The sequence below is a fragment of the Mauremys reevesii genome, linkage group 1, assembly GCF_016161935.1.
Source record: "Mauremys reevesii isolate NIE-2019 linkage group 1, ASM1616193v1, whole genome shotgun sequence".
NCBI lineage: Eukaryota > Metazoa > Chordata > Testudines > Geoemydidae > Mauremys > Mauremys reevesii.
In genome coordinates this window covers 275075826-275100249 of record NC_052623.1, presented here as the reverse complement: position 1 = coordinate 275100249, position 24424 = coordinate 275075826, and the positions used below count along the sequence as shown (strand labels likewise).

General features: G+C 40.0%; 1 protein-coding gene across 2 annotated transcripts in view; it reads left to right on the top strand.

Annotated features, from left to right (window-relative positions):
* The window catches only part of ANO4 (anoctamin 4), a 320505-nt gene that overhangs the window by 124106 nt on the left and 171975 nt on the right, over positions 1 to 24424 (top strand). For both annotated transcript variants that reach the window (XM_039519449.1, XM_039519450.1), the window contains exon 4: positions 2054 to 2260. In XM_039519449.1, coding sequence (XP_039375383.1) covers positions 2054 to 2260 — 207 coding nt within the window. The remainder of the gene's footprint in view (positions 1 to 2053; positions 2261 to 24424) is intronic.

Sequence of the window (24424 nt, the reverse complement as noted above, 5' to 3'; positions counted from 1 at the left end):
TTTTTAACTTTTTGAATTGCAGTGTCCGTTGTCATTCAATAATAATTGTCTGCTTCACATAGTCTGACCCCCCCCCCCCCTTGGAGTTACCATAGTCAGACTTGGACACGGAGTTGCACTCCTCCAAATGGTGCCGGCTCCAGTCAGAGTGGCACCGTTCAACACAGGAGGTGGGGCAGACTGTCCCCATGATACCTTGGCCAGCTCAGTGACAGATGCCTGCGCAATGGCCCTTTTCGACCCTGTGGGCATACCATCAGATCCAGGGGTCATACTCAAGAAGGTCACTGTCAGTCATCTCAGAAGGACAGGCTACCCCACCATCTTCCGTGGCTCAGGAACCACCTTGTGGCACCAAAGCCAGCATTGAGATCAGGGCCAGTGCCACCCCCAGCACCGAGTATGATGTATTGGCACAGGGTGACACCCCCCCCCCCGAGCCAGAGGGAGTAGGAGGCCCAGTCCCGGCCTGGGTGTCATCTTCGTCTTCCCCATATGAAGTGGTAGCGGGGACATCAACAGTACTGACTCCTATCGACAACAGAGTTCACCAGAAGCTATCGAGGAGAGTGGCCCAGAACCTGGGTCTTCAGGTGGAGGAGGTGACTGAGGCAACGGATCCTATGGGGGACATTTTGGCACCACTGAAGTGCCTGGGGCTACATACACTAGCCCCACAGAGAAAAAAATTTAAACCCCAGCCTCTTCCACGCTTCCACTTTGCACAATCCAGGCAGGATTACAGCAGGAAGCAGGACAGAAACAATAGGCGAAAGCTACCTCAGCCCCTTTCCAACCAAGGCCAGGGTTCAGCGAGGCAGTCCTCTGGTCCTAAGGATACCTTTTGAGGGTACATCCAGGGGCGACGCACCAAACCAGATCTCAGAACCTTCTCCCTGTTTCTTGAATCGTCTATACCACTTCTGTCATGCGTGGGCCCAGATAACTTCAGATCACTGGGTCCTGTGCACGATAGAAATGGGATATTCTCTCCAATTCTGCTCTCTCCCTCCCTCCCAACCCCCTTCTCCATCCCTCTTCAGGGACCCCTCTCATGAGCAACTTCTAATACAAGAGATGCCCCAAATCTTCTTCATCTTTCTCTCACACGCAGTCCTACAATATGATCAATAGAAATGTTAGTGTAATGAAGGGAGCAAGGTTTACCCCCCAAGTTTTAGTTTTCCTTAAACATGGAGCAATATTTTCATTAATCACTTTTGTTGCCCAATAGATATCTGATCTAAGGGTTTGATCCTGATCTCCCTTACACAAGCATAAATCAAGAGTAATTCAGCTGAAATCAGCGCAGTTACACCAGCATAAACAAGACATGAGATCAGAATCAGGCTTTACACCTATAAAGTGGCATCTTTCCTTAAGAATGTACAGTGCATTGTACGTATTGGAAATTCAAGCTGTCTTTTTTTCTGTTGGGGCAGTTTTGGTGATTTTTACCACGAACAGCACTTTCTGTGCACTTGTGAATTACATCAGATCTGTAGGATTTGGGGAGAAGAGTTGGGCCAAATTTTTTACAGTGAACACCAGAAAAAAATCAAGATAGTATCAAGGTTTTGTGTGAAAAAGCAGAATCAATTTGCAGATTCAAGCTTGTGTCTGTTGTGTCATTTTTTTTCTCTGATGAAATTTGACAAGATATGTGAATTTTTCTAAAGAAAAATGTTTAGATATTTGCAATTCTAGTCAGGATGGAGTGTTATTAAATAAACTCGGTGATGGTTAACTGATTTCTAGTGCCCTTCATGAGGTATGTGTCCCTTTTGTAGTAACTCCAGTTAATTCCTCCTGCAGGGCAGTAACACATTGGACTGTGTATTAATTTAAATACCCGTTATTGTGTTGGCCCTGATGTCACCTGCACAGCAAGTGTAAAGAGGTTAACATTTTTCATTTTAATACAAAATTCATGCCTTTGTACTTTTCTCAAGAGGGCTGTTACTGATCCATTTTAAACTGTGCCAATTGATATATTTTAGTGATTCTGAGCTGGTCTCCTGCATCTAACAGTGCTATTTCTCATTCCCATCAGGTATAAGTTTATCTATTCATGGGGCTGAAAAGCGTTTGCAAATCTATCAGAGGAGAAGTGCAGGAAGCCATCCGCTATCACAGCGTCTGCCTGTGGTTAGGCATTCTTCACTCCCACAAGTCAGAAGGTCAATAAAAATGGAAGCCTCATCTTCTGGATCTAATATACCAGCAGTTACTAATGGAAAAACAAAAATCCATCATGCAGGTAACAAATACGACTTGACAACACTTTTCAGTTTGGTTTACAGACTGGCATATGCTATGAATCTTTGTATTCATAATATCAGATCATGCTTGCCTGGAAATCAATAGATTGATCCAAGGGTCAATAGATTGATGGTCATTCTGTCTATTTTTGGTATGCTTGTTCACAACAGTTGTGAGTTCTGTCAGACGATGCAAGAATTACGACAGCTGGCTGATTTATGGGGAATTGGAAATAACAAATCAGGTGTCCTATTTTTTAAAAAAAAGAAAAACCCCAACAATTACAATATTCCACACTAATGTCCAATCACTGCCACTTACAGTGCTTTGAACTTTTTTTATAGAATACTGGTGCATTTTATATTTGATTAACTTAATAAACGATTGACTAGATTCAACCCTCTGAATTCTGTATGCATCACTGTATAACTCAACAATCTGATTTCATAAAATCAGAGTGCAGACTATGGTTTGATTCCTGTGCTAGACTGGAAAAATCTCTAGGACTGAAGGAGTAATTTGCAGTATGGATTAACTGGAAAAGTAAAATTAACCTTTTTTTAAGAGGACAGAGTCTCCTAGGCACCATAAAATCCTAGAGGACAACTTGAATACACTCATTGTTAAGCAAATTTCCAGAGCTACTTCTAAAGTATTTTTTTTTCTTATTCCAAAGGAATACATGTGGAGATGCCATGTTCAAACATACTTTTGCAATGCAGATGAAACTTCAGATCTGAATTAATTTAAGATTAGAGCTGCAAAATAATGTGGTTGGATTTTTGTGTTTTACACAGTGCAGGATCTCACTGTACTTTCAGTTTTGCTGCACTTAAAAAGGTCATCACTGCCCCCATGTAAATAAATGGGATCTGTTGTCTCAATGAGTGGGTATTTATGTGGGAAATAAGGGAGTTCCACATGCAAATCTTTGCATGCTGTATTTACACAATCTTGCAGATTATTTAGTAAATGCAGTACATTAATTATTTTTTAAATTACAGTGGAGTTAAATACAAAATATGTGTTGTCAGTTGCTATACAATTTGCATTGACTTGAATTTTGGATTACCATATTATTCACAACAGCACAAGTTATGCATATCTTACTAAACGTGCTAATTATAATGTTTTAGTAACCCATATCATCACATATTTTGCTTTTGCCAATTACTTTGTCCATTTCTTAGTCCTTTTATTTTTAGCTTCTGTGTTTTTTTTCTCCTTTGAAGCACATTAGTTGCTATTGGTATAGACAGAACTTCATGACCTCCACCAGCAGTATAATGTCAACTGACAGCATTTAAAAAATGTAAAATCATGTTTTGCGAAATACAAATGTTTACATAATTATCATGAACATGTAACAATGGTAACAATATTCATTTTTGTAGAGATGTAGATTATCTTTATATTCAGTCATGAATATGGTTTATGGTTTAATACTAAATAATACATACAGAACAAAACAAACAAATATTGACACTGATTTAGGAAAGTATTCCTAATGGGATGGATTTAAACATGTCCCCACATGCTTTCCGAATTGGAGCCATTAGTAAGTGTCAGAATGGTTTTTGGATCACATTTTTCTGCAGATGTTAGTGTCCTATAAAATCATGTAGGGTTAGTTCATCTTTTATTTATGGTGTGTATATATTGTTTTTATAAAAGAATTAGCAGCCTGTGTGGGACAAACCAATTATGAGACCTGATCCTATTTGGTGCTTGAGTGCCCTAAACTTCATTTGAAGTTAACTCCCACTGCAGTCAATGGGCGAATATTAGTAAATTGTTTTGTAATTACGTCTCTTTTCATAGATATCTTAAAATATCATACTTCATTTGGTATTGCAGTAAAACAGTGTTGTGATTTAGGGCCTTAAATGTGATTCTATATCAGAAATCAAAATTTGTTTCCCTTTCTAAGTTAAATAACAAAAATCCCACATACATGCAACTTAATTCTAAGAAATATTGTGCTGGGATATCTTCTGTAATAAATATTCCCTCCTGAGAGAGAAGATTAATTTAAATTTAAAGCATATTTTATTAATTCATATAGAATGACAAATTAACTTCTGCTGTCTTTAGTTCTATAAAAAAAAACATAGGTCAGAAATGGAGTGGTGATAGTGAATTGAAAAGGTTCTCACTCCTATTAATGAGAGAATCATAGAAGTTATCAAAAAATAGGACTTTAAAGTATTTTGTTCTCCAGTCATCCCCCTCCCATTGCAGGGCTGTTGTCTACATAATATTCTTGAATAATTTCTTAAGTCTAATTTTTTAAATAGCTCAAGCTGTTGAGTTTCTTGCTCCCCTCAGAGGTAATATTCACCCAGTCATATAGATCTCACCATTAGGGAAGTTTACTTTATATTCAGCCTCAATTTTCTCTTGCTCAAGTAACAAATATTCAGAACATGAAGAGATTCTGATTTAACCTGGAAATCTAGAATAGGGCTGTGAGAACTTGAAACGGTGGTTCTGACTTTCATTAATCATAGAAATCAGAGCTGAGGTAAAAATCAGACTCTCTTTCATGAAGTGGTAGATCAAAAAGGAATTTGGTTTTCTTCCTCTGACAGTGTCCTGCTACTGTTTTCTGCACACAAAGATGCTTATCTTTGTCATTTTTCTTCCTGCCCAGAATGGGACCATTTAATGATTTATCAATAATTATTTTCACTTATTTATTTTGACTAAGACTGAAAGTAACCTAAGTTGTAGTGAGGACAATGATAGATTTCTATATGTCGTCCAGTGGCTGCCTTATCAGACAGCACTTCTTCTTTAGGTTGTCTCATCCCATCCCCATACACACAATTTTATTTACTAGTGGATAGTATTGCAGCTGCAATTGGATGGTGTCAGGAATCAGGGCCTGCCGCTGGGCCTGGGATCAGCTCACTAAGGACAGGTGAAACCCCTAATTGGCCAGATCACCTGATTGGCTGAGCAGCATTGCCAGGACTGTTCTTAAGCAGAACAGTAGCACTTGGCCACTGGCTGCTCAACACTTATGCCTGAAGCTATGATTGTGCCATCTGCCTAGGCTTGTTCCAGTCCTCCTCCTCTGCCTGGTTCCTAACTCCATCTCTGACCTTGGGCTCAGACTCCTGGATCTTGACTCTGGCCTTGGCCACTAGGTTTGTCACCCCGCCCCTGCACACCCACCTGAGACCATGATAGATAGCTTATACTATTGCGCTGTGTGTTGCCCACACCACTGAAGTGGCAATATAGCAGGACGTTTTCTGCAGTATGCCTTGCCTTGTAAAAAGCCCTTTCTCCAGTGTGAGGCTTAATAGAGTTACTGCAACAACTATTAACCTAGCAACCGTTTTTCAACTCGGTGCTGAATAAGAAATAGAGAGGCAGTCTTGCTGAGGAGTGTGGCAATGAATCCGCTATTTTAGTAATTGCCTTTAAACCTAAACTCTCTCCAATAACTTCTTTCATGTAGTTAAAAATTACATTTCTACCAGCTGAGATGTTCTCTGTATCAAATTTCCTTTCCCTCTATGTGACTATTCCTGAGGCCTCCTCTTCTTACATTCTGCTTCTGCTTCTTCTTGATCACTTGTGGAGGCACAATGTGACACTGGGGACCATTGTTGGGTTCACTGTTAGTTGGCTGCTCTGCTGTACTTGCTCTCTCCACGTGTTACTACTGAGAGACTTCATCATCATCATCAGGTTCCTATTATGCCTCTGGCGTTTAGGGCAGTGACAAAGTTCCTCCACTACTGTCTGTTTCTGGCAAGTCTTTCAATGGTTCCCCAGCTGTGCCCCAGGTTTTTCAGCTCGGCTTCCACAGCTCTTCACCATGTTGTTTTCAGGTGGCGTCACAAAAAGTTTTATTCATTTAACTAAAGGAGGAAAGTCATGTTGCTCCAGTTTAAATTGGTGCAAAAATCGCACCTTTATTTAAACTGGGGCAACTGATATGTGTAGACAAACACAGAGAGTATTCTGTACAGACTGAGCACAGAGGGAAAGAGCAACAGCAATGGAATAACCCTGCTACCAAGTACTATATGCAAACTTAGTCATGGCTTCTGATGTCACTGTATGCCTTCATGTGAGGTCAAGAAGCAAACTCTCTGTCTAGAAAAGGAAACAAAGGCTAAAAAGGTGGTGCCCTTTCCCCTAGATCATAATGATATGAGCATTCATACTGATCTAAATCTTCATTCCTACACTGGATCTGGGATGGCTTTGGGGTTCTGATTTCTGGCAGAACCAAACCACCATCCATAGTCTGTGGTAAAGTACTTCTCAGTCATGGGAAGAGTTGTGTTGTGGTTGATACGGCATTGGCTTATGAGTCAAAACACAGGGGGCAGAGCCTCAGCTGGCATAAATTGCCATAATTACAGATCTCCCCCCAGGATTCTCTTCCCAACATTGCTGTTAGTTTTCTATGTGATCTTGGGCAAACCACTCTGTGCTTCTGTTTCTCCATGTGCAAAATAAGGACAATAATGCTTATGCACCTTTGTAAAGTGTTTTGATACTTATACAAAATACTAAGCAAGTTCTAAACATTATTATTACTAATCTACTTTGAGTTATATTTCCATTATTTAACACTCATTTCCTTTCCGCTATCAAGTGGAATATAGAATCTTTTAAAGAACAGTGAACTTTCCCTATGGCTCTAGCATTATGTTAGTCATCAACTGTGCACTTCTTCTGTCTCTATTTTTAGGTGTTGCTAGTTGCAAGGTTTTTTTTTGTTTTGTGTTTTTAGTGTGTGATGTGAATCTAAAGAAAAAGAGCAATGCTTAAATAACAGATTATTTGGGGAACTGGAAATCAGATGACTTTCTGATGCTTCTTCATTGTCTTGCTCTCATTCTTATTTAAGTTCCTATCCCAGTATAGAGGGCTTCAATGGAAAAGAAATGGTGCATATGCATTGTGCTGGCCCCCTGCACAAATGTGCTGAAGTAATAGTTTTGTGATTTTGTACAAATGTAAGGTGAAATTCACCTTTATGCAGAGAGTCAATGCAAGATACATGCACCACTTCAGTTCCATGCAAGCCCTCAAAATAGAGACAGGGATTTAAGTAGCATATAAACCTTGTACTGGAGTCTCCTCACAGTGGTGAATTTTGCTCAGAAGATTTCTTCAAGGTGCTGTTTTGAGAGCAATATAATGAGCATGGATCAAGAAGTCACTGTATTTTTAAAAATAATATTGATAAACTCATCAGTTCATACTCTTATGACACTGGACGATATAGAACTGTGGATGTTTCACTAGATGTTAATTCTTCTGATCAGAATGGGAGTTACCTCATTTTTATATTAATATCAGAAAATATTGCTGGGAAACATAGATTATCAAAAGTTATTTTTAGTGATGGATGAACCTAAAATCTTCTGATTCAGTTGGGGAAATGGATCCAACATTACTGTAATTATGTGCATTCACAAAACAGGACTGAAAATGTTTTCTTTGTGAGATTTTCAGCATTTCTTGGCAGGTGGGGTTTGGTCAGTCCAAAAGGACGACAAGCACAGTATTCCTTTTAGTGTTACTGCATTTCCATTTGCACTCCTGGATGGAATTCAGAAGTGCAGAGGCACTTGAAAATGAGAGAGTGCGGAAGTATGGGAAATAGAAAAGTTATACAGACTTTAGTTTTTGTTCAGGCTTGTTCTTTTTCTTGACTCAGATGTTTTTTCTCTAAACATTTTGTAAAACATCAAGACCCATAAGAAATCCTTTGAAAGATACAGCATTTGAAAGAGAAATTTCTCTCCCTTTCTCCTGGAACACAAACTTCAAAGTTCTGAAACATTCTAAATTATGCTGTTTGAGTTATCTTATCTTTGGGCAGCAAAAACACAGAAGTTGCAGTCAGGGGAGCTTCTGCAGGTTCACATACAAGGATCTGTATTCACATTTCATTGCTCCTATTCTATTATTCAATCTTCTCTGGATTTCAGACTAATATGCAATAGGACTCCATTTATGCTACATAAGGAACTCCAGTCTGGGAAATTAGTGTGCCAAAGATGAAAAGTTGTTGGATGATTAATTGTTCCGAGATAATGATGGGACTGCAGGAATGGCTGACCTATCTGCCATGAGATGGAAAGTCAGCTAGTTTTTCTAGCAAAGAAAAGTAATTCGTTAAAAGAACTGATTGTCTCAGTCTGGTTTCTAGTTGTCCTATCCATATTACACCAGAAAACTTTTCCCAGTGGTGCAAAGCAATACCCCATTCGGCTGTCTCAGCAGAAGGGTCATGGGCTGAACAGGCCTAGAAACTAAATTGACTTTCTATTCCATGGCTGTCCCTCTAAGTCAGGGTTAAGGCAATTGTTCGGCAAAAGGAAAAGCTCACACTGCTGTTGGTCATGCTGTACCCTTGTCTTGTCAAGGAATAAATAGGACTTCAATAAATAGGACTTTCCAATCTGTTAATGTGACATATTCTATGAGTATTGTATTTGCCTGTTGAAAACTTATTTTATTGAGGATATATATGAGAGTCCAGTAAATAGATAAGAAGCCCTTAGTCCAACAGATTCTAAGAATGTTCTGTACACTTTTTGCTTAGTGTCCTATTCATTATTTAAAAATAAGAAAACCCTCATAAACCCAAAGAAAAGTAAATTGTGAATTGGAATTTATTTGATATTCCAAATAGGTAGTATGGGTACACCCATGTATAAATTTAGAATGATCTGGACAAACTGGAGAAATGGTGTGAAGTAAATAGGATGAAATTAAATAAGGACAAATGCAAAGTACTCCACTTAGGAAGGAACAATCAGTTGCATACATACGAAACGGGATATCACTGCCCAGGAAGGAGTACTGCAGAAAGGGGTCTGGAGGTCATAGTGGATCACAAGCTAAATATGTGTCAACAGTTAATACTATTGCAAAAAAAGCAAACCTCATTCTGGAATGTATTAGCAGGAATGTTGTAAGACAGACACCAGAAGTAATTCTTCCACTCTACTCCACGCTGATAGGGCCTCAACTGGAATACTGTATCCAGTTCTGGGTGCCACATTTTAGGAAAGATGTGGACAAATTGGAGAAAGTCCAGAGAAGAGCAACACAAATGATTAAAGGTCTAGAAAACATGACCTATGAGGGAAGATTGAAAAAAATGGGTTTGTTTAGTCTGGAGAAGAAAAGACTGAGGGAGGACATAACAGTTTTTAAGTACATAAAAGGTTGCTAAAAGGAGGAGGAAGGTAAATTGTTCTTGTTAACCTCTGAGGAGAGGACAAGAAGCAATGGTCTTAAATTGCAACAAGGTTGGTTTAGGTTGGACATTAGGAAAAAACTTCCTGTCAGGATAGTTAAGCATTGGAATAAATTGCCTAAGGAAGTTGTGGAATCTCCATCACTGGAAATTTTTAAGAGCATGTTAGACAAACACCTGTCAGGGGATGGTCTAGATAATACTTAATCCTGCCATGAGTGCAGGGGACTGGACTAGATGACCTCTCAAGGTCCCTTCCAGTCCTATGATAATATTTAAATAAGCTTTATATTCAAATACAATGAAACACTTACTGAAATCACTAGTTCCTTGCATTCCAATAGACGTCTAGCATGCTTGTTAGAATTCACGGGATCTTTTTTAGTAAAATTCTTGCCATTTATCACAAACTGTAGAAGCCACATGTTAGAGAATCTGAAAAGAGATGTATGTTGCATTTGCCATGCTTTTCCTGTTTTTATGTATTTATTTATTTATTCGGAAGCTGTTTTTACTTGTATGGTTCAGTGAAATGGTTCACTTTATTAGTTTACTTAATCACAGGGTATGAAATAAAAGCAGGAATGGGAATATAGTGGTATATAGTAGAACCATTGATTTCGGAGGCTCTGAAAATGTGCAATTTTTGCAACTGTGGGAGTCAGAAACTAAAGTAAAAAAAGGGAATGTACTTTATCAGCTCAATTTCAAAGTCTCTTTAGCTGTGACCATCTTGATGGAATTCAGAGCTGAGCAAGTATTTCACAGTTTACAATGTATTCAACAAACCTCACCTCTTTTTCTGTTCACAGAATGTCCATAGACAGGTTGTGATATCCTCAGATATATCGATTATTCAAATTGTATTATGAATATTCAGTATTCAAGCTGTGCTGCTTACAGGTGATTGGCTGGAAACCAATGATATTTTTGTTACTGTTGGGAGGAGTGCTTTTGGTGCAAAGTCAAGCATCTATGAATTCAAAATTTGTTTTTTTATTAATGTTTCTGCTGGTAAAACCCTATAACTCAAATAGCCCGAGGGAGCAACTTGTACAAGGGGCACAGCTGAAGCTAATTCATCTCAACATTCCAATTAGTATTCACAGAAATTTTTTACATTTAGCCAACCGTACTAGAGCCTTATTTTTTTAAATACATTTGTGCAGGGTATATCCAGATTTTCTCTGTTTGTGGTGAGGAGGAGTGGTATAGAAACCTGAACATTTCTTTCTACCCCATTTCTGAAACTAACTTGCACATTACAGTGACAAATAATTTCACAAATAAAAATGTTATATCGTCAGGGAGCTAAGTCTTCCTGAAAGAAGCTGAAGTGAAAGCTTTGGAGACTGAAATCGTCTCTTTATCTACAGTAAAGATACAGAACAGTCCATGTTTTATGCACCACCCTGCCAATATGTACCAACTCTGAGCTGGAAAGACAACATTATCTCTCTGGATAAAGAGAGAGTTCAGACTCTCAGCCCATTCATTCCTTATTCACTGCCAGCAAGTGGAGCAGTGAATGTCAGTTGCAATCTGGATGCCTGTCAACTAGGAACTGGGCAGAGACTGTGATTACTTCTAGTCACTAGCCATTTTGAGGTGGAAAGCTCCAGATCTGTTGCCAGGGCACTCAGTCATCCAGCCCATTCCAGTGTCTATCTATATTGTTGTTGTTTGGTTCACTGCTACTATTACTGTGTGAGGGAGAGGGCTAGTTCTTTAAAAATTCCTGTGCTGTATTAATCTCAAACAATTCTCTCAAATGATTAGGAGAACAATTTGTGAGCAATTGATTTTCAGGAAACCTAGTAATAAAAGACGGTGCTTGTAAACGGGCTCTCTCTTGTGCTTTTTAGATTGTAAGCTGTTTGGGGCAGAGACCATGCCTAACTTTGTGGTTTTGTACAGTGCTTGGCACTGATCCTGTCTGGGGCCTCCAAGCATTACCAGCATAGGAATAAATAAATAATACTACAATAGCAAAAGAAATGTTGGATATGACTGGGCCATTGTGAAGAGTAGAGAAGAACTGAAATCAAAAGAAGAGGTATGATCATATTTCTTAGGTTATGGCTTCAAAAGAGTTTGCCTGTGAATGCAACATCAGTCTTTCCTCCCTTGGGAGACCTATATTTTAAAACCTTTATCTCTTCAAAGGCAGATGTTTCTTCGCCAGTGATCAGTCTCCTGTTTTGTGCTGTGAGATGACCCTTCTTTCACTGATGCACTTAGTTACATAGTATAATAATTGAAATTAAAGGGCACTTAAAACTAAAAAGGTCATAGAACAGTTTTTAAACAAAGGCCTGGGGGAAAGATGACAGGTGCGGAGGAGCACATGGTTTGGACTGAAACATCCCTTAGGGGAGGATCTATTAATGGAGATTCTCTATGTCCTATTAAGGAGTAGAGAATGGAAGATGATAAAATACTGGTAGGATCTGATGAGAAACAGTCAAATGAAAAATGTAATGTAATCATGTAATGGCAGACAGCTAAAAAGTAACAAGTTTTTAAAGTGCTTAAATACAAATGCTAGAAGTCTAAATAAGATGGGTGACCTAGAGTGCCTTGTATTAAATAAGGATATTGATATAACAGGCATCATAGAAACTTGGTGGAATGAGGATAATCAATGGGACGCAGTAATACCAGGGTACAAAATATATTGGAAGGACAGAACAGGTCATGCTGGTGGGGGAGTGGAACTATATGTGAAAGAAAGCATAGAATCAAATGAAGTAAAAATCTTAAATGAACCAAACTGTACCATAGAATCTCTATGGATAGTAATTCCATGCTCTAATAATAAGAATATAGCAGTAGGGATATATTACTGACCACCTGACCATGATGGTCATAGTGACTGTGAAATGCTCAGGGAGATTACAGAGGCTATAAAAGTAAAAAGCTCAGTAATAATGGGGGTTTTCAACTATCCACATATTGACGGGATACGTGTCACCTCAGGACGGGATGCAGAGATAAAGTTTCTTGACACCTTAAATGACTGCTTCTTAAAGCAGCTAATCCTGGAACCTACAAGAGGAGAGGCAATTCTTGATTTAGTCCTAAGTGGAACACAGGATCTGGTCCAAGAGGTGAATATAGCTGGACCACTTGGTAATCGTGACCATAATATAATTAAATTTAACATCCCTGTGGCGGGGAAAACACCACAGCAGCCCAACACTGTAGCATTTAATTTCAGAAAGGGGAACTACACAAAAATGAGGAAATTAGTTAAACAGACATTAAAAGGTACAATGCCAAAAGTGAAACCCCTGCAAGCGGCATGGGAACTTTTTAAAGGCACCATAATAGAAGCTCAATTTAAATATATATTTCCAAATTAAAAAACATAGTAAGAGAACCAAAAAAGTGCCACTGTGGCTAAACAACAAAGTAAAAGAAGCAGTGAGAGGCAAAAAGGCATCTTTTAAAAAGTGGAAGTTAAATCCTAGTGAGGAAAATAGGAAGGAGCATAAACTCCTTTACAAGTGAAGTGTAAAAATATAATTAGGAATTAGAAAGGCCAAAAAAGAATTTGAAGAACAGCTAGTCAAAGACTCAAAAAGTAATAGCAAAAAAATGTAAGTACATGAGAAGCAGGGAGCCTGCTAAACAACCAGTGGGGCCACTGGACGATCAGGATGCTAAAGGAGCACTCAAGGACAATAAGGCCATTGCGGAGAAACTAAATGAATTCTTTGCATCGGTCTTCATGGCTGAGGATGTGAGGGAGATTCCCAAATCTAAGCCATTCTTTTTAGGTGACAGATCTGAGGAACTGTCCCAGATTGAGGTGTCATGAGAGGAGGTTTTGGAACAAATTGATTAACTAAACAGTAATAAGTCACCAGGACCAGATGATATTCACCCAGGAGTTCTAAAGGAACTCAGATGTGAAGTTGCAGAACTACTAACTGTAGTCTGTAACGTATCATTTAAATCAGCTTCTGTATCAAATGACTGGAGGATAGCTAATGTGACACCAATTTTTAAAAAGGGCTCCAAAGGTGATCCTGGCAATTATAGACGGGTAAGCCTGACTTCGGTACCAGGCAAACTGGTTGAAACTATAGTAAAGAACAAAATTGTCAGACACATAGATGAACATAATTTTTTGGGGAAGAGTCAACATGGTTTTTATAAAGGGAAATCACGCCACATTAATCTACTAGAATTCTTTGAGGGAGTTAACAAATATGTGATAGAAATAGGATAATCATATTCAACAAATCATAACTTTTCCAATGACACCTCACTTGACACATTTTGTACAAGTTGCATCATAATTATGTCATAATCATGTCCTAATCAGACCATTATGATGGATGTGGAGTGCAGAGTGTCACAAATAGATACTATATTTTGATCTTAGCTCCAAGGAGCGTTTCTAAGCAAGTAATGAACTGTGTTGTTTACAAAGCTGGTATATTATTCAGTTAGACATAGGCCAGGGCTGGAACACTCAGTCATTGTCTTCCTGTACTGCTGGTTTTATAAATGTGTCTTCTTTGCAATACAGTTCTTGCCTGAAAGAGGCCCCCACTTATCCAAAAACTTACATGTCAGACACAATATGTGTTTCATATAGTCTGAGAAAAAGCTTCTTGCAGATGGCCTTTCAAAAGACTGAACAAAATAGCCCTGCATTCTTTAGACATGTAGTTATGATTAGGAAGGGACTCTGACAGTAATACACCTGGGTTCTTTATATTGTGCCACTAATCTCCATATCAGCTTTGCTCCATTTATGAGAAATATGAAGACTTATTTTCCAGCTGCAAGCCCCACAGGTTAGCCTGGTCTCAAAATTAAGCTGTGTCCTTTCTTAGGAAAAGTTGTGAGGTTTTTGTTCTGTTTTTTTTTTTTTTTTGAATGAGGAAAGAACGGATATAAAATAAATAATTGTAATTACATATCAGAGCCAAGAGAAAATTCCTAGCACTCCTGGGTGGCCAGAAAATAAACACACAAGAAATACATAAAAAAATCAACATGACAGTTGATAAAAGAATAGTACCAGTACGACCACAAACATTGTCCTCTGATTCATTCTTTGTGCCAAAAATAGGGTTTCTGGGATCATATTGAGATTCCTTTTTGTTGGTGATGCATGAAGAACAATATAGTGAATCTTATTGTCTCTCAGCTACACATACATGCCAGGTGTCTAAGACACCAAGGGCCAGATTATTTTTAGCCCTTAAGCAAAAGAAGAGGACACACTGAGCCTTTCTCCCCATTGTGGGAATCAAGCATAGTTATTTTTCCTAGAACGAGGGAAGTGCAAGGACTGCTTTCTGTACTGCCCTGGGAGCCCTGTGTGCTCAAAGAAGGCAGGGCCTTGGCCCTGAACACACCTTTCCTGCCTGCATCAGCCTCTGGAGTGTGAGTGGTGCATGGGGGGAGTATGCTGCACCCAGTAAAGCAGTGTAGTAGAAAGCGTGTTCCCCTTGCATACTAGAGAGCTCTGGGAAGCAGAATGATTCCCAGTTATATCCCTGGGGCAATGCAGTTCTTCACTGCTCCAAACACAAAGCTGTTCTGTAAAGACGCAACTGAGGCCTGGTTTACACTACAGGGTTAAGTGACATAGGCTGCCTTGCATCGACTTAGCTGTGGAAGTGTCTTCACTTAAATTTGACTCCTGCCAACATCAGTGTCTCTCTATGCCAATATTAGTAACACCATTTTCCCAAGTGATGTAGCATCACGGTTGATGTAATTAGGTCAACGCGGTGTCAATGTAGACACTGCATTGTGACTGATACTGGCTTTCAGGAGCCATCCCACAATGCCCCACACTGATAATACAATCGATATAAGTGTTCCTGGTGAGGACATGCAGCACTGACACAAGGAGCGAGTGTGCACACGCAAGCAATTTAATAACTGCGGTGGCTGTATGCCAGCATAAATTAGGTTGACAATTTAGTAGTGTAGGCATGGCCTGAGTGTTCAGTATTTGCAGTTACAGAACCTTGTAAGTAACATTCAGGGTTCTTCCAATAGTAAGTATAGGGAAGTACCTGTACAATGGAAAACTGCACATAAACCTCAATTCAGGACAGCACTTAAGTGCTCTTCTGGATCAAGGTAACAATAAAGCAGTACCTTAGCTTAGGTAAATCTAGCAAGCTTTTAAGGACCATCCAAGTTGTGCCTACTTTAATGCCCCTTTGTACTGCTAGAATTGTGGGAAAGTACTTTAGTGTAAATGAGAATCAAGTTCACAGGGCCAGGGGCAGCTCCAGGCACCAGCGCTCCAAGCGCGTGCCTGGGGCGGCAAGCCGTGGGGGGCACTCTGCCAGCCCCGGGAGGGCGGCAGGCAGGGTGCCTTCGGCGGCTTGCCTGCCGAGGGTCCACTGGTCCCGGGACCAGCGGACCCTCTATGTTTGGGGTGGCAAAATGTCTAGAGCCGCCCCTGACTGGGCAAGATTCTTCTGTCTGGTTAAATTGTGCTTAGAGCAAGACAAGACGAAAGGGTGTAATGGTGCCCTTAGTCCACCTTTACAGCTCTCTGATCCTCACCCAGCTTAATGGGTTGGTCTTCCAGCACAGCGTGGTGCTGGAGGGGCAGGGGGCTTCGGCGGCGTGGCACTCGGGGGGGCAGGGACTTGGGCAGCATGGCACGGTGCTCGGGAGGGGCAAGGGGCTTGGGTGGCATGGCGCTCGGGAGGGGCAAGGGGCTTGGGTGGCATGGCGCTCGGGAGGGGCGGGGGCTTGGGCAGCACAGCGCTCGGGGGGGCAGGGACTTGGACGGTGTGATGCGGCGCTCAGGGAGGCAGGGGCTTGGGCGGCACGGTGCTCGGAGGGGTTCGGTGGCACTTGCAGGGCGGGGGTGTGTTACAGCGGGGCGGCGCTCTTTTTTTTTTTTTTGGCTTGGGGCGGCAAAAAAGTTAGAGCTGGCCCTGATCAAAGAATGGGCCATAAGGATGTTCCTGTTGGAAACAGAAATTGATGGAGCCTGATGCTTAGGGGGAGGTTGGTTTTTTTGCATAAAATAGACAAATCCTGTTTGTTTACAAAGAATGCACAAAGTTCTGCTTCTCCAAATGCAGGAGGACCCACAAACAAAAGGAGCAGTTTCTTATCTTACAGCCCCAAGCCTCTTTAGCCAACAGCCCCAGAAGCTCTCTAGCTCTTCCCAAACACTGTGCTTGCAGGCTGATGCTTGGCTTTCTTCCTTTTGCCTCTGCCTCTCTCTTTGTTTTGTGTATTCTGCCCAGCCCCACCTCTCACACCACACAAACCCACCAGCAAAAACACTTTTGTCCTATATGGGGGCTTAACTTTACTTATGCTAATTGAATGGTCCCTTCATACCTATCAGTTTTAATTCAAACCATAACAAGGTTTCACCCAGTTTATAATGTTAATGTATCATCACCGTTATCCAACCAGAATTTTATCAGGCTCTTTTCTGCAGTGAACACCCATATGTACATTGGATTTTTCACTTAGTTCTAAAATGTGATAATCTTAGCTATTTCTGAAATTACATGAAGGTTGTTCTATCTGATGAGTTCTGAAAAAGCACTCTCCCTCCCACCCCCTCCTTCTCTATTGGTACTTTTGTGATGGCTCAATTACTGTCACTAAAACTTAAATGTACAAAATGCTGTCTTAATTCTTTTGGGAAAGCTGAAGACAAATACTTTTCAAAATGAAAGAGTATTGGTTTATCTATTTAAAGAGGTTATAAATCAACTTTGTTTAGGTCACATGTATTGTATCAATTGAGTGTTTTTATATTATGCATGTAATTGACCAGATTTTGAACTCAGTTACATCTAGGATTGCTACCGCTGAGGGACCAAAAAGGGATATCTGGGATAACTCAGAGCCCATAAAACTGGACAGCTGGCAGTGTGTACTGAGCACCTTACAGATTTCCCAATACATCATAAAAATGAGATGATCCTGGGAAGACCTGAACAGGTGGCAACCCTAATTATACCAGCACAAATCCAGAGTAATCCTGACTTCGCTGGCGTTTTCCCAGTTTTACATCTGTATCGCTGAGAACAGAAACTGTCTATAACATTAGTAGGCCCAGATTCTCCTGTATGATCTCTTCATTTTGTGCTATTCAGAAGGGGCAAAATAGATGGATTGCATCATACACCAAACCTTAAGCAAAGTCTGTTGCAATACAAAAAAAAACCGTTAAAGTACTTTTATAAAATAATCAGTATAGTTATTCCATTGACATTCTTGATCCAGCTTTACACCAAAAGCCAGAACAATTTGGCTTTGGAATCTTGTTTTTCTTTTGTAAAATGGTACATTTATCTTTTCCTATTTAAAATTTAAATAACTTCTTGTATTCATTTGAATCACATTTGAAATATTAAAATTAACCTGGATTTTTTATACTTTTTCACCAGTTGTTGATTCTCTGCCACTTCCACTATAGACAGATGTTACTGAACCTATAATCAGAGAGGATGTTGTGAACAGTAGTAATGTTCTCCATATAAACAAAGGACTTGATTTTCTACTCTGAACCATCATAGACTGTAGCCAGTCTTGTGCAGTGTTGTTGTAGCTGTGTTGGTCCCAGGCTATGAGAGAAGTGAATGAGATAATATCTCTTATTGAACCAACTTCTGTTGGGGGAAGGGATAAGCTTTTGAGGAAAGTTTGTCTCTCACCAACAGAAGTTGGGTCCAATAGGAGATATTACCTCACCCACCTTGTCTCTTTAGGATAATTGCTAAAGCACTTACGATAATCGAGTCCCTAAACTGTAGTAATAATAATAGGGAGGCAGTGTACCAGGTCAAATGCTTTCTGAAGGTCTAGAAACATCACCTCAATTTACAGTATTCTTCTAAGTATCAGAGGGGTAGCCGTGTTAGTCTGGATCTGTAAAAGCAGCAAAGAGTCTTGTGGCACCTTATAGACTAACAGACGTATTGGAGCATGAGCTTTCGTGGGTGAATACCCACTTCGTCGGATGCAACGTGATTTTACAGAATTCTTCCAGTTTCTATCTCAATGGAAATATATCATGCTTTAATGTAGTAACGATAGAATCCTGTGGCTTAAATCTAAGATCTGTAAAGGCTTTTGTTCCAATCTGTATCATTATATATTTATAAACGATATAAAAGTGTGGGAAGTGCTTTCTATAGATACAGAAAGATAGATTCCTTGCTACATAGGGGAAAAAACTTTCAAATTATGTTGGGGAAACCCAGCTTGTCACTACAGTTCCTTGAAGCAATATCCAAAAACTTCAGAAACAAGGTGGGCCAAATTCTGTACTCTGTTGTTCCAGTACTACTCCACAGAAGTCAGTGGAGATTGCACTGAGCAGAATTTGGCCTGGCACTTTGTCTTTGTCTTAATCATGCAAGCAAACAACTGCCACCCCAAAATAATAAAATGCCAGAAGGCCTGAAATACATAAAAACAGGTAACTCTGTAGAAAAATGAACAGAATATGATAGCTGTTATTGCAGTAAATAGGTGTTCGGTTCCTCTTTGGAGCAAGTACACAGCACAGGAATCTTCTTGGCTCCTTACCTCTAGCTCCCAAGAGAAACTAACACCCAGCTACCATGTATAGTAAGCTGTGGTGGGCAATCAGCTACCTTTTCAGCAAAAATCTCTCTCCATCCCCTTCCCTCTCCCACTCCCCAACACACATGCGCTATCCCTAGACCTGCAGAAGGCACGTTCTGGGCTTGTATGGACAAGGGTCAGTATGAGGAGGAACAGGAGCTTGGAGCAACATTGTTGTTTCCCCACCACCTAGCTGCAGGACGTCCAGTAAAGAATAAATTCAGCCTGAGAGCCTGAATGACATCTATGCTAGGAGCCCCCGTCAGCTTAAAGGGGGTTCCAGGGGCAGCTGCTGCCAGAAGCTGTCAGAAAGCTCTGGAGAATGGTAAGGGGCCCCACAGGTACCCCATTCAGGTGACCTTGTGCTAGTGCTGGTTAGGAATATCCTATCAAAAATATTGATTTTTGCCTATTTTTTTCATCATGGAATTAGAAACAAAAACATTTTTGTTTTGGGTTGATTTCAGTTGAAACGTTTAGTTTCAGATCGCTCTGATGTAAATCTCCATTCACCTGAGCTCTCATGCAGCAGCAAAGCCAGAGAGGAGATCTGCACTGCATCATGGGAGCTGTAGTTCAGCTGGGGAGCCCAGCACATAGGGGGGAGAATGGAAGTATGGGGAGCCAGAACTACTGCTCCCATGAGGCAGCTCAGCTGAATGCAGATTAATGTCAAACTGATCCAAAATGAAACATTTTGATGTTTCCAAATCAAATTTTTCCTAAAATATTTATTCCATGAAAAGTTTCAGAATTTCAATTCAGATGTCAAAACATTGGAATTTCACACAGGATGGAGCCTCTTGGTTCCTGACTTTTGTCATGTGTGTCTGGGGAGGAGTGACAAATCCTTCCCCCTGGACCAGTGATACTCAGACCCTAGTGGTTCAGGAGCCATATATAAAGTTCGTATCTTTATTAGTTAATAACATAGTAAAAGCATCCTGATTGGTTAATAATTTAGACTGGGTAACAATTAAATCAAACAGTGTTTTAATATCATGTGCTGCAAAGAGCCACAGGAGATGCATTAAAAAGCCACTTGCAGCTCGCAAGCCTCAGTCTGAGTATCACTGCCCTGGACAAATTAATCCTAAAGAAACTCCACAAGGGGAACTGCAGAATTTTTCTCCTGTTTGTCTCTTCGTCTGAGTTTTCCTGCAGGAGGCCATGATCTGGGCAAGATGACCAAGAGGAACTGAAAGCTTATGACCAATTTAGAGCTGGTCTGTATGAAACAAAATGCTCCCCATGTAATAAATTTTGGACTTTATTAACTACAGTCCAATAAAATGCAAATTCTTGTATTTATAAGGGTTACCGTCCATACATATAATGTACCTCTATATGCTTTTTCCTGTAACTCTACTTTCAATGGTTCATTCTTTACTCCCTTTTTACTTACTTGAATGATACGCTACTAGCTATGTTGTCAACGGCTTTTATATGATGGAGCACGTTAAACTATTTGTTACACTACAATTTTAACAAACATCTGTGTATATCTCCCCTTTCAAAGCAGCTGCAGAAGCAGCTGTGTTTTAAATAACCTATACCTATACTCTGCTTCTCCCCCAGCACACTAAAGCCCCTTTGTAAGGACACCTGATTAGCTGTCATTCACAGCAAAACGTTACACTGTCTGGCATTATCATGCAAACAAAATCAAAGTCATTATACTCTATTGCTTCTGTTTTTGACACAATAGGTGGGTCAATATGGTCTCCATCCAAGTTCTTACGATGTGAATCATTAAAGCCTATCCACCAATTCAGACATTGGGAGGGTCTGTTTAGGATTAATTCCTTTCAAAAAAATATAATGGCAAAATGTAGGTAAATAAAGTTAATGATTTCATATCTGTACCATTCTTGCTAAAATATCTGGATTTTACATAGCACCTTTACAGTATTAAAATGATTTCCACAGCTGTATATAATAGGAACTCGCAGTAAGTTTTGGATCCACAGGGATTATTCACCCACTCCTAAAATGTGGTCACCTCTGGTGGAGCATAGTAACTAGTCTGTGTCAGTAAAACTGTACAACAGGTTTGGGCCATTTTAGGAGGGGATGTAGAGAATAATTTCTCTAACTGAAACTACAAGTGGGCATTTTATTAGGCAAAATATAATTACTCACATTGGGGTTTCCGTTACTCTTGCTATATGTTGTCCTACTAAAGAGACTGATGCCTCAGAGGGGATCATCTACCATGTAGCATACCAATCATTCGCTAATCATAATCCATATCAGGTTTGGAGGTCAACCATTACAAAATTACATTTTCAATGCCAAAGTGATAAAGTCAAACTACTGAACTGATAAAAGTCACTGGGCAGCTACCTCTATGGCAGAATTCTGTAAAGCAATAAACCTTTTCTCCGCAGAAGCCTCTTCTATTGGTACAGAGGAAACATTTTCTTCATTTGGACTATTTCACTGCAATTTGGGGAAAAAAAGATTATAGTTAGAGAAAGCAGGATAGCTAATCTTCCTGTTCAAAACAATGATCAGACACCAAGTGGCAAAATTAAGATATATTGTTCTTGAAAACCTGGCTGATCCAGTGAATTACAAAGATCAGTTCAGTTCTCCTGCATGCATTCCAAAACACTGAGATTTCAGAAATGTCAACACTCACTTCATGGTCCTGTTTATAAATAATGTTCTCTCTATTTCTAGGCCAGTTTGTGAAAAGTGTGCGCACATTTTTCTGCGTGCCTGAGCTCAGATGCTCACCTGCAAACCATACTATGCCTACATCCACACACAAATCTAGAGATGTGAACATCAGAGTTTGTGTACATGCAAAAATGCACAAACTTTTGGCCCAAAACTGATACTGTGCATTAAGGTGGGCTTTTGAATTTTGTGGCACATCTCTTAAATGTTACTTATGATAATAGCTTAGCTGCTCTGTACAATATGGCCCCGATCCAGCAAAGCACTGAAGCAGATGCTTAATTTAAGAGAGTACTCATGCTTACCAGTAGGCACCTGTTTAGGTGCTTTTGCTGGAGTTGGGCCTAAATGACACTTTGTTTTAACATATCGATCTAATATGTGTTCAGTTTATTTTATGAATACTTTAAAGATTGATCAAGATGGCTGTAAAATAAAATTTTAATTTAGAGCCAAACCTACATATTAAACTGAAAAATGTTTTTAATCTGATTATTAATTCAGGCTAGACAAATATATTCAGAACAAATAAATGGAAATACTGTAGTACTTTTTGAGACATAGTCAGTCACAATGGTGAGAAATGCTATGGCTGCATTTTAAGTGTAAATGTCAAGTTTGTGCTCATTTACCTCACTTAAATTGAACTAGTGTCAAATTGAACTAAAAACAAATCTTAGTTTTATCTTTTAAAACCTTAAAATTTAATTTCATATTTGCTCCACTTCTACTTTTTTGTATTTATTTTATTGTTGCAGAGAGAAGACCATTTCCCTACTAACAACCCAGGAAGTATCCCTTATAGTTTCCTGTAGGAGGATCAGCCACTGTGGCAGTAATGAGGTAGCAGTTAACTGCTGAAACAAGGTAGAGATGCTAAAGTTAGGCTGGTGATGCTTCAAATAGGGAATGACCTGGGAAAATCTGCAGCTAGTTTGGGGTACTGGAGACCCCTGTGTCTATTCATGGAGACCAGCATCAATAGCCTGCCAATGATATCTGCCAGCCTGGGAGACGCTTCTCTCTAAGATACCTGGAGGCAGGGAAAAGATACTCAACCACTGCCGTTGTAGCAGACTGGAAGCAGTACACATGGCCAACTAAAGAGATCTGCCTCTTTGTGCCAGAAAAGAACATTGTGTCCCTCCATACATATCTGTTTACCTTAGAACCCCCAAACCAGGTGGGAGATGTGGTGTGTGGAGTTCTGTTAAACCAATTTCATTATTAGCTCCCAAACAATGTAAGCCTCCAGTGTCCACTTTCAGTTTTTTTATGCTCCTGGGAAGAGAAGAATAAACACACGTTTAATTTGGTCAGTAACTTAGCCATTCCTCCTCTCAAAAAAGTATATTCAGCGATCTCTCCCCACTGCCAAGATTCAGCTTTTTTTTTTTTTTGCTTTTTTTCTGCAGCATGAAGAATGTGGCAGAAGGAAGGCTTTCCATTAATTTCACCTGTAGTTAGCCCTTGGAAGGCTAGGGTGTTGGCTTAAGTTGCGAATGTGAAATGAATACAATCTTATTCTTCAGTTCACGCTGGTGAATGCAAGATTGGGGTTAAAAATATATTAAATCATTGGATGACTGACAAAGGATGAGGCCTCCAATTTGGTGTGTATTGCAGAAACCCAGCTGGATGATACTGTTGTTCAGGTTTTCATGTAGTCTAGCCAGGTATTAGGGCAGTGTGAACTGAAGGAAGATGAGTGAGGAGGTGAAGTGGCTAGGCTGTTTGCATACTGACTGAACTTCAGGGAGACTCCCGTACCAAAAAGGGATCAAATACAAGGCATGATATCCTGGTCCCATTGAAAGAAATGGCAAAATTCCTGTTGATTTTAGTGGGGCCAGAATTTTGCTCAGGATTCCATCTAGTAGGCAAATCCTGACATAGAATTAAAATGGGGATACTTTGAGTGTATTGATTTCCCTGATGTGCTGAAAGTCCCTTCCTGAGCTCAGGAAGTTGAACCCCAAGGTGGTGATACTGGTACTGAAGCTGATAATGCTTAGTGACATTAACAAACTTGGATGATGAGTCTTCTGTGTCTATTCATGATTTTCTTCCTGAACATGATATTATGCCAAATGGTCATTAGTTCAGTCTTGAATGTAGTACTTGTGTTGGAATTAGAGGCTGGGCAACTGGAAATTTTGCTCACGTTAGGAACTGACCATTGCTTTTGCATGTTCTGATTGGGGAACACCTTTTCTGGAGAGGCAAGGGAGCTGTTTTGATGGTCTACCCTTGCACTTTAACAGAACTGAGGGAGAATATTGGCCCTTGGATGTACCAGTCTATTATTGTATGAGCCTTTGATCTCAACCATTGATAGAGTGGTGCTTAGGCAATCTCTTTGCTGGCTTCATCCTCAAAGATCACCTTGGTTTACAGATGACCTGCAACAACTGACACAGAGGGAAGATAACTAGAGCAAAAATCATGTAAGAATTTCTTTGCCTTTACTAAAGAATTTGCATAGTCCTGATTAGAGGATTTGTTGTGGCTGGTGGGTGCCTGGTCCAGCCGAGCTGTCCCCACTAGGAGGCTGATTTGTGTCCCTACTGCTGGGAGGAAATTGTGGTATTTCATTTAAATCATATGTTGTTAATGTGGAATGAACTGTCTGCCTCCATTAAG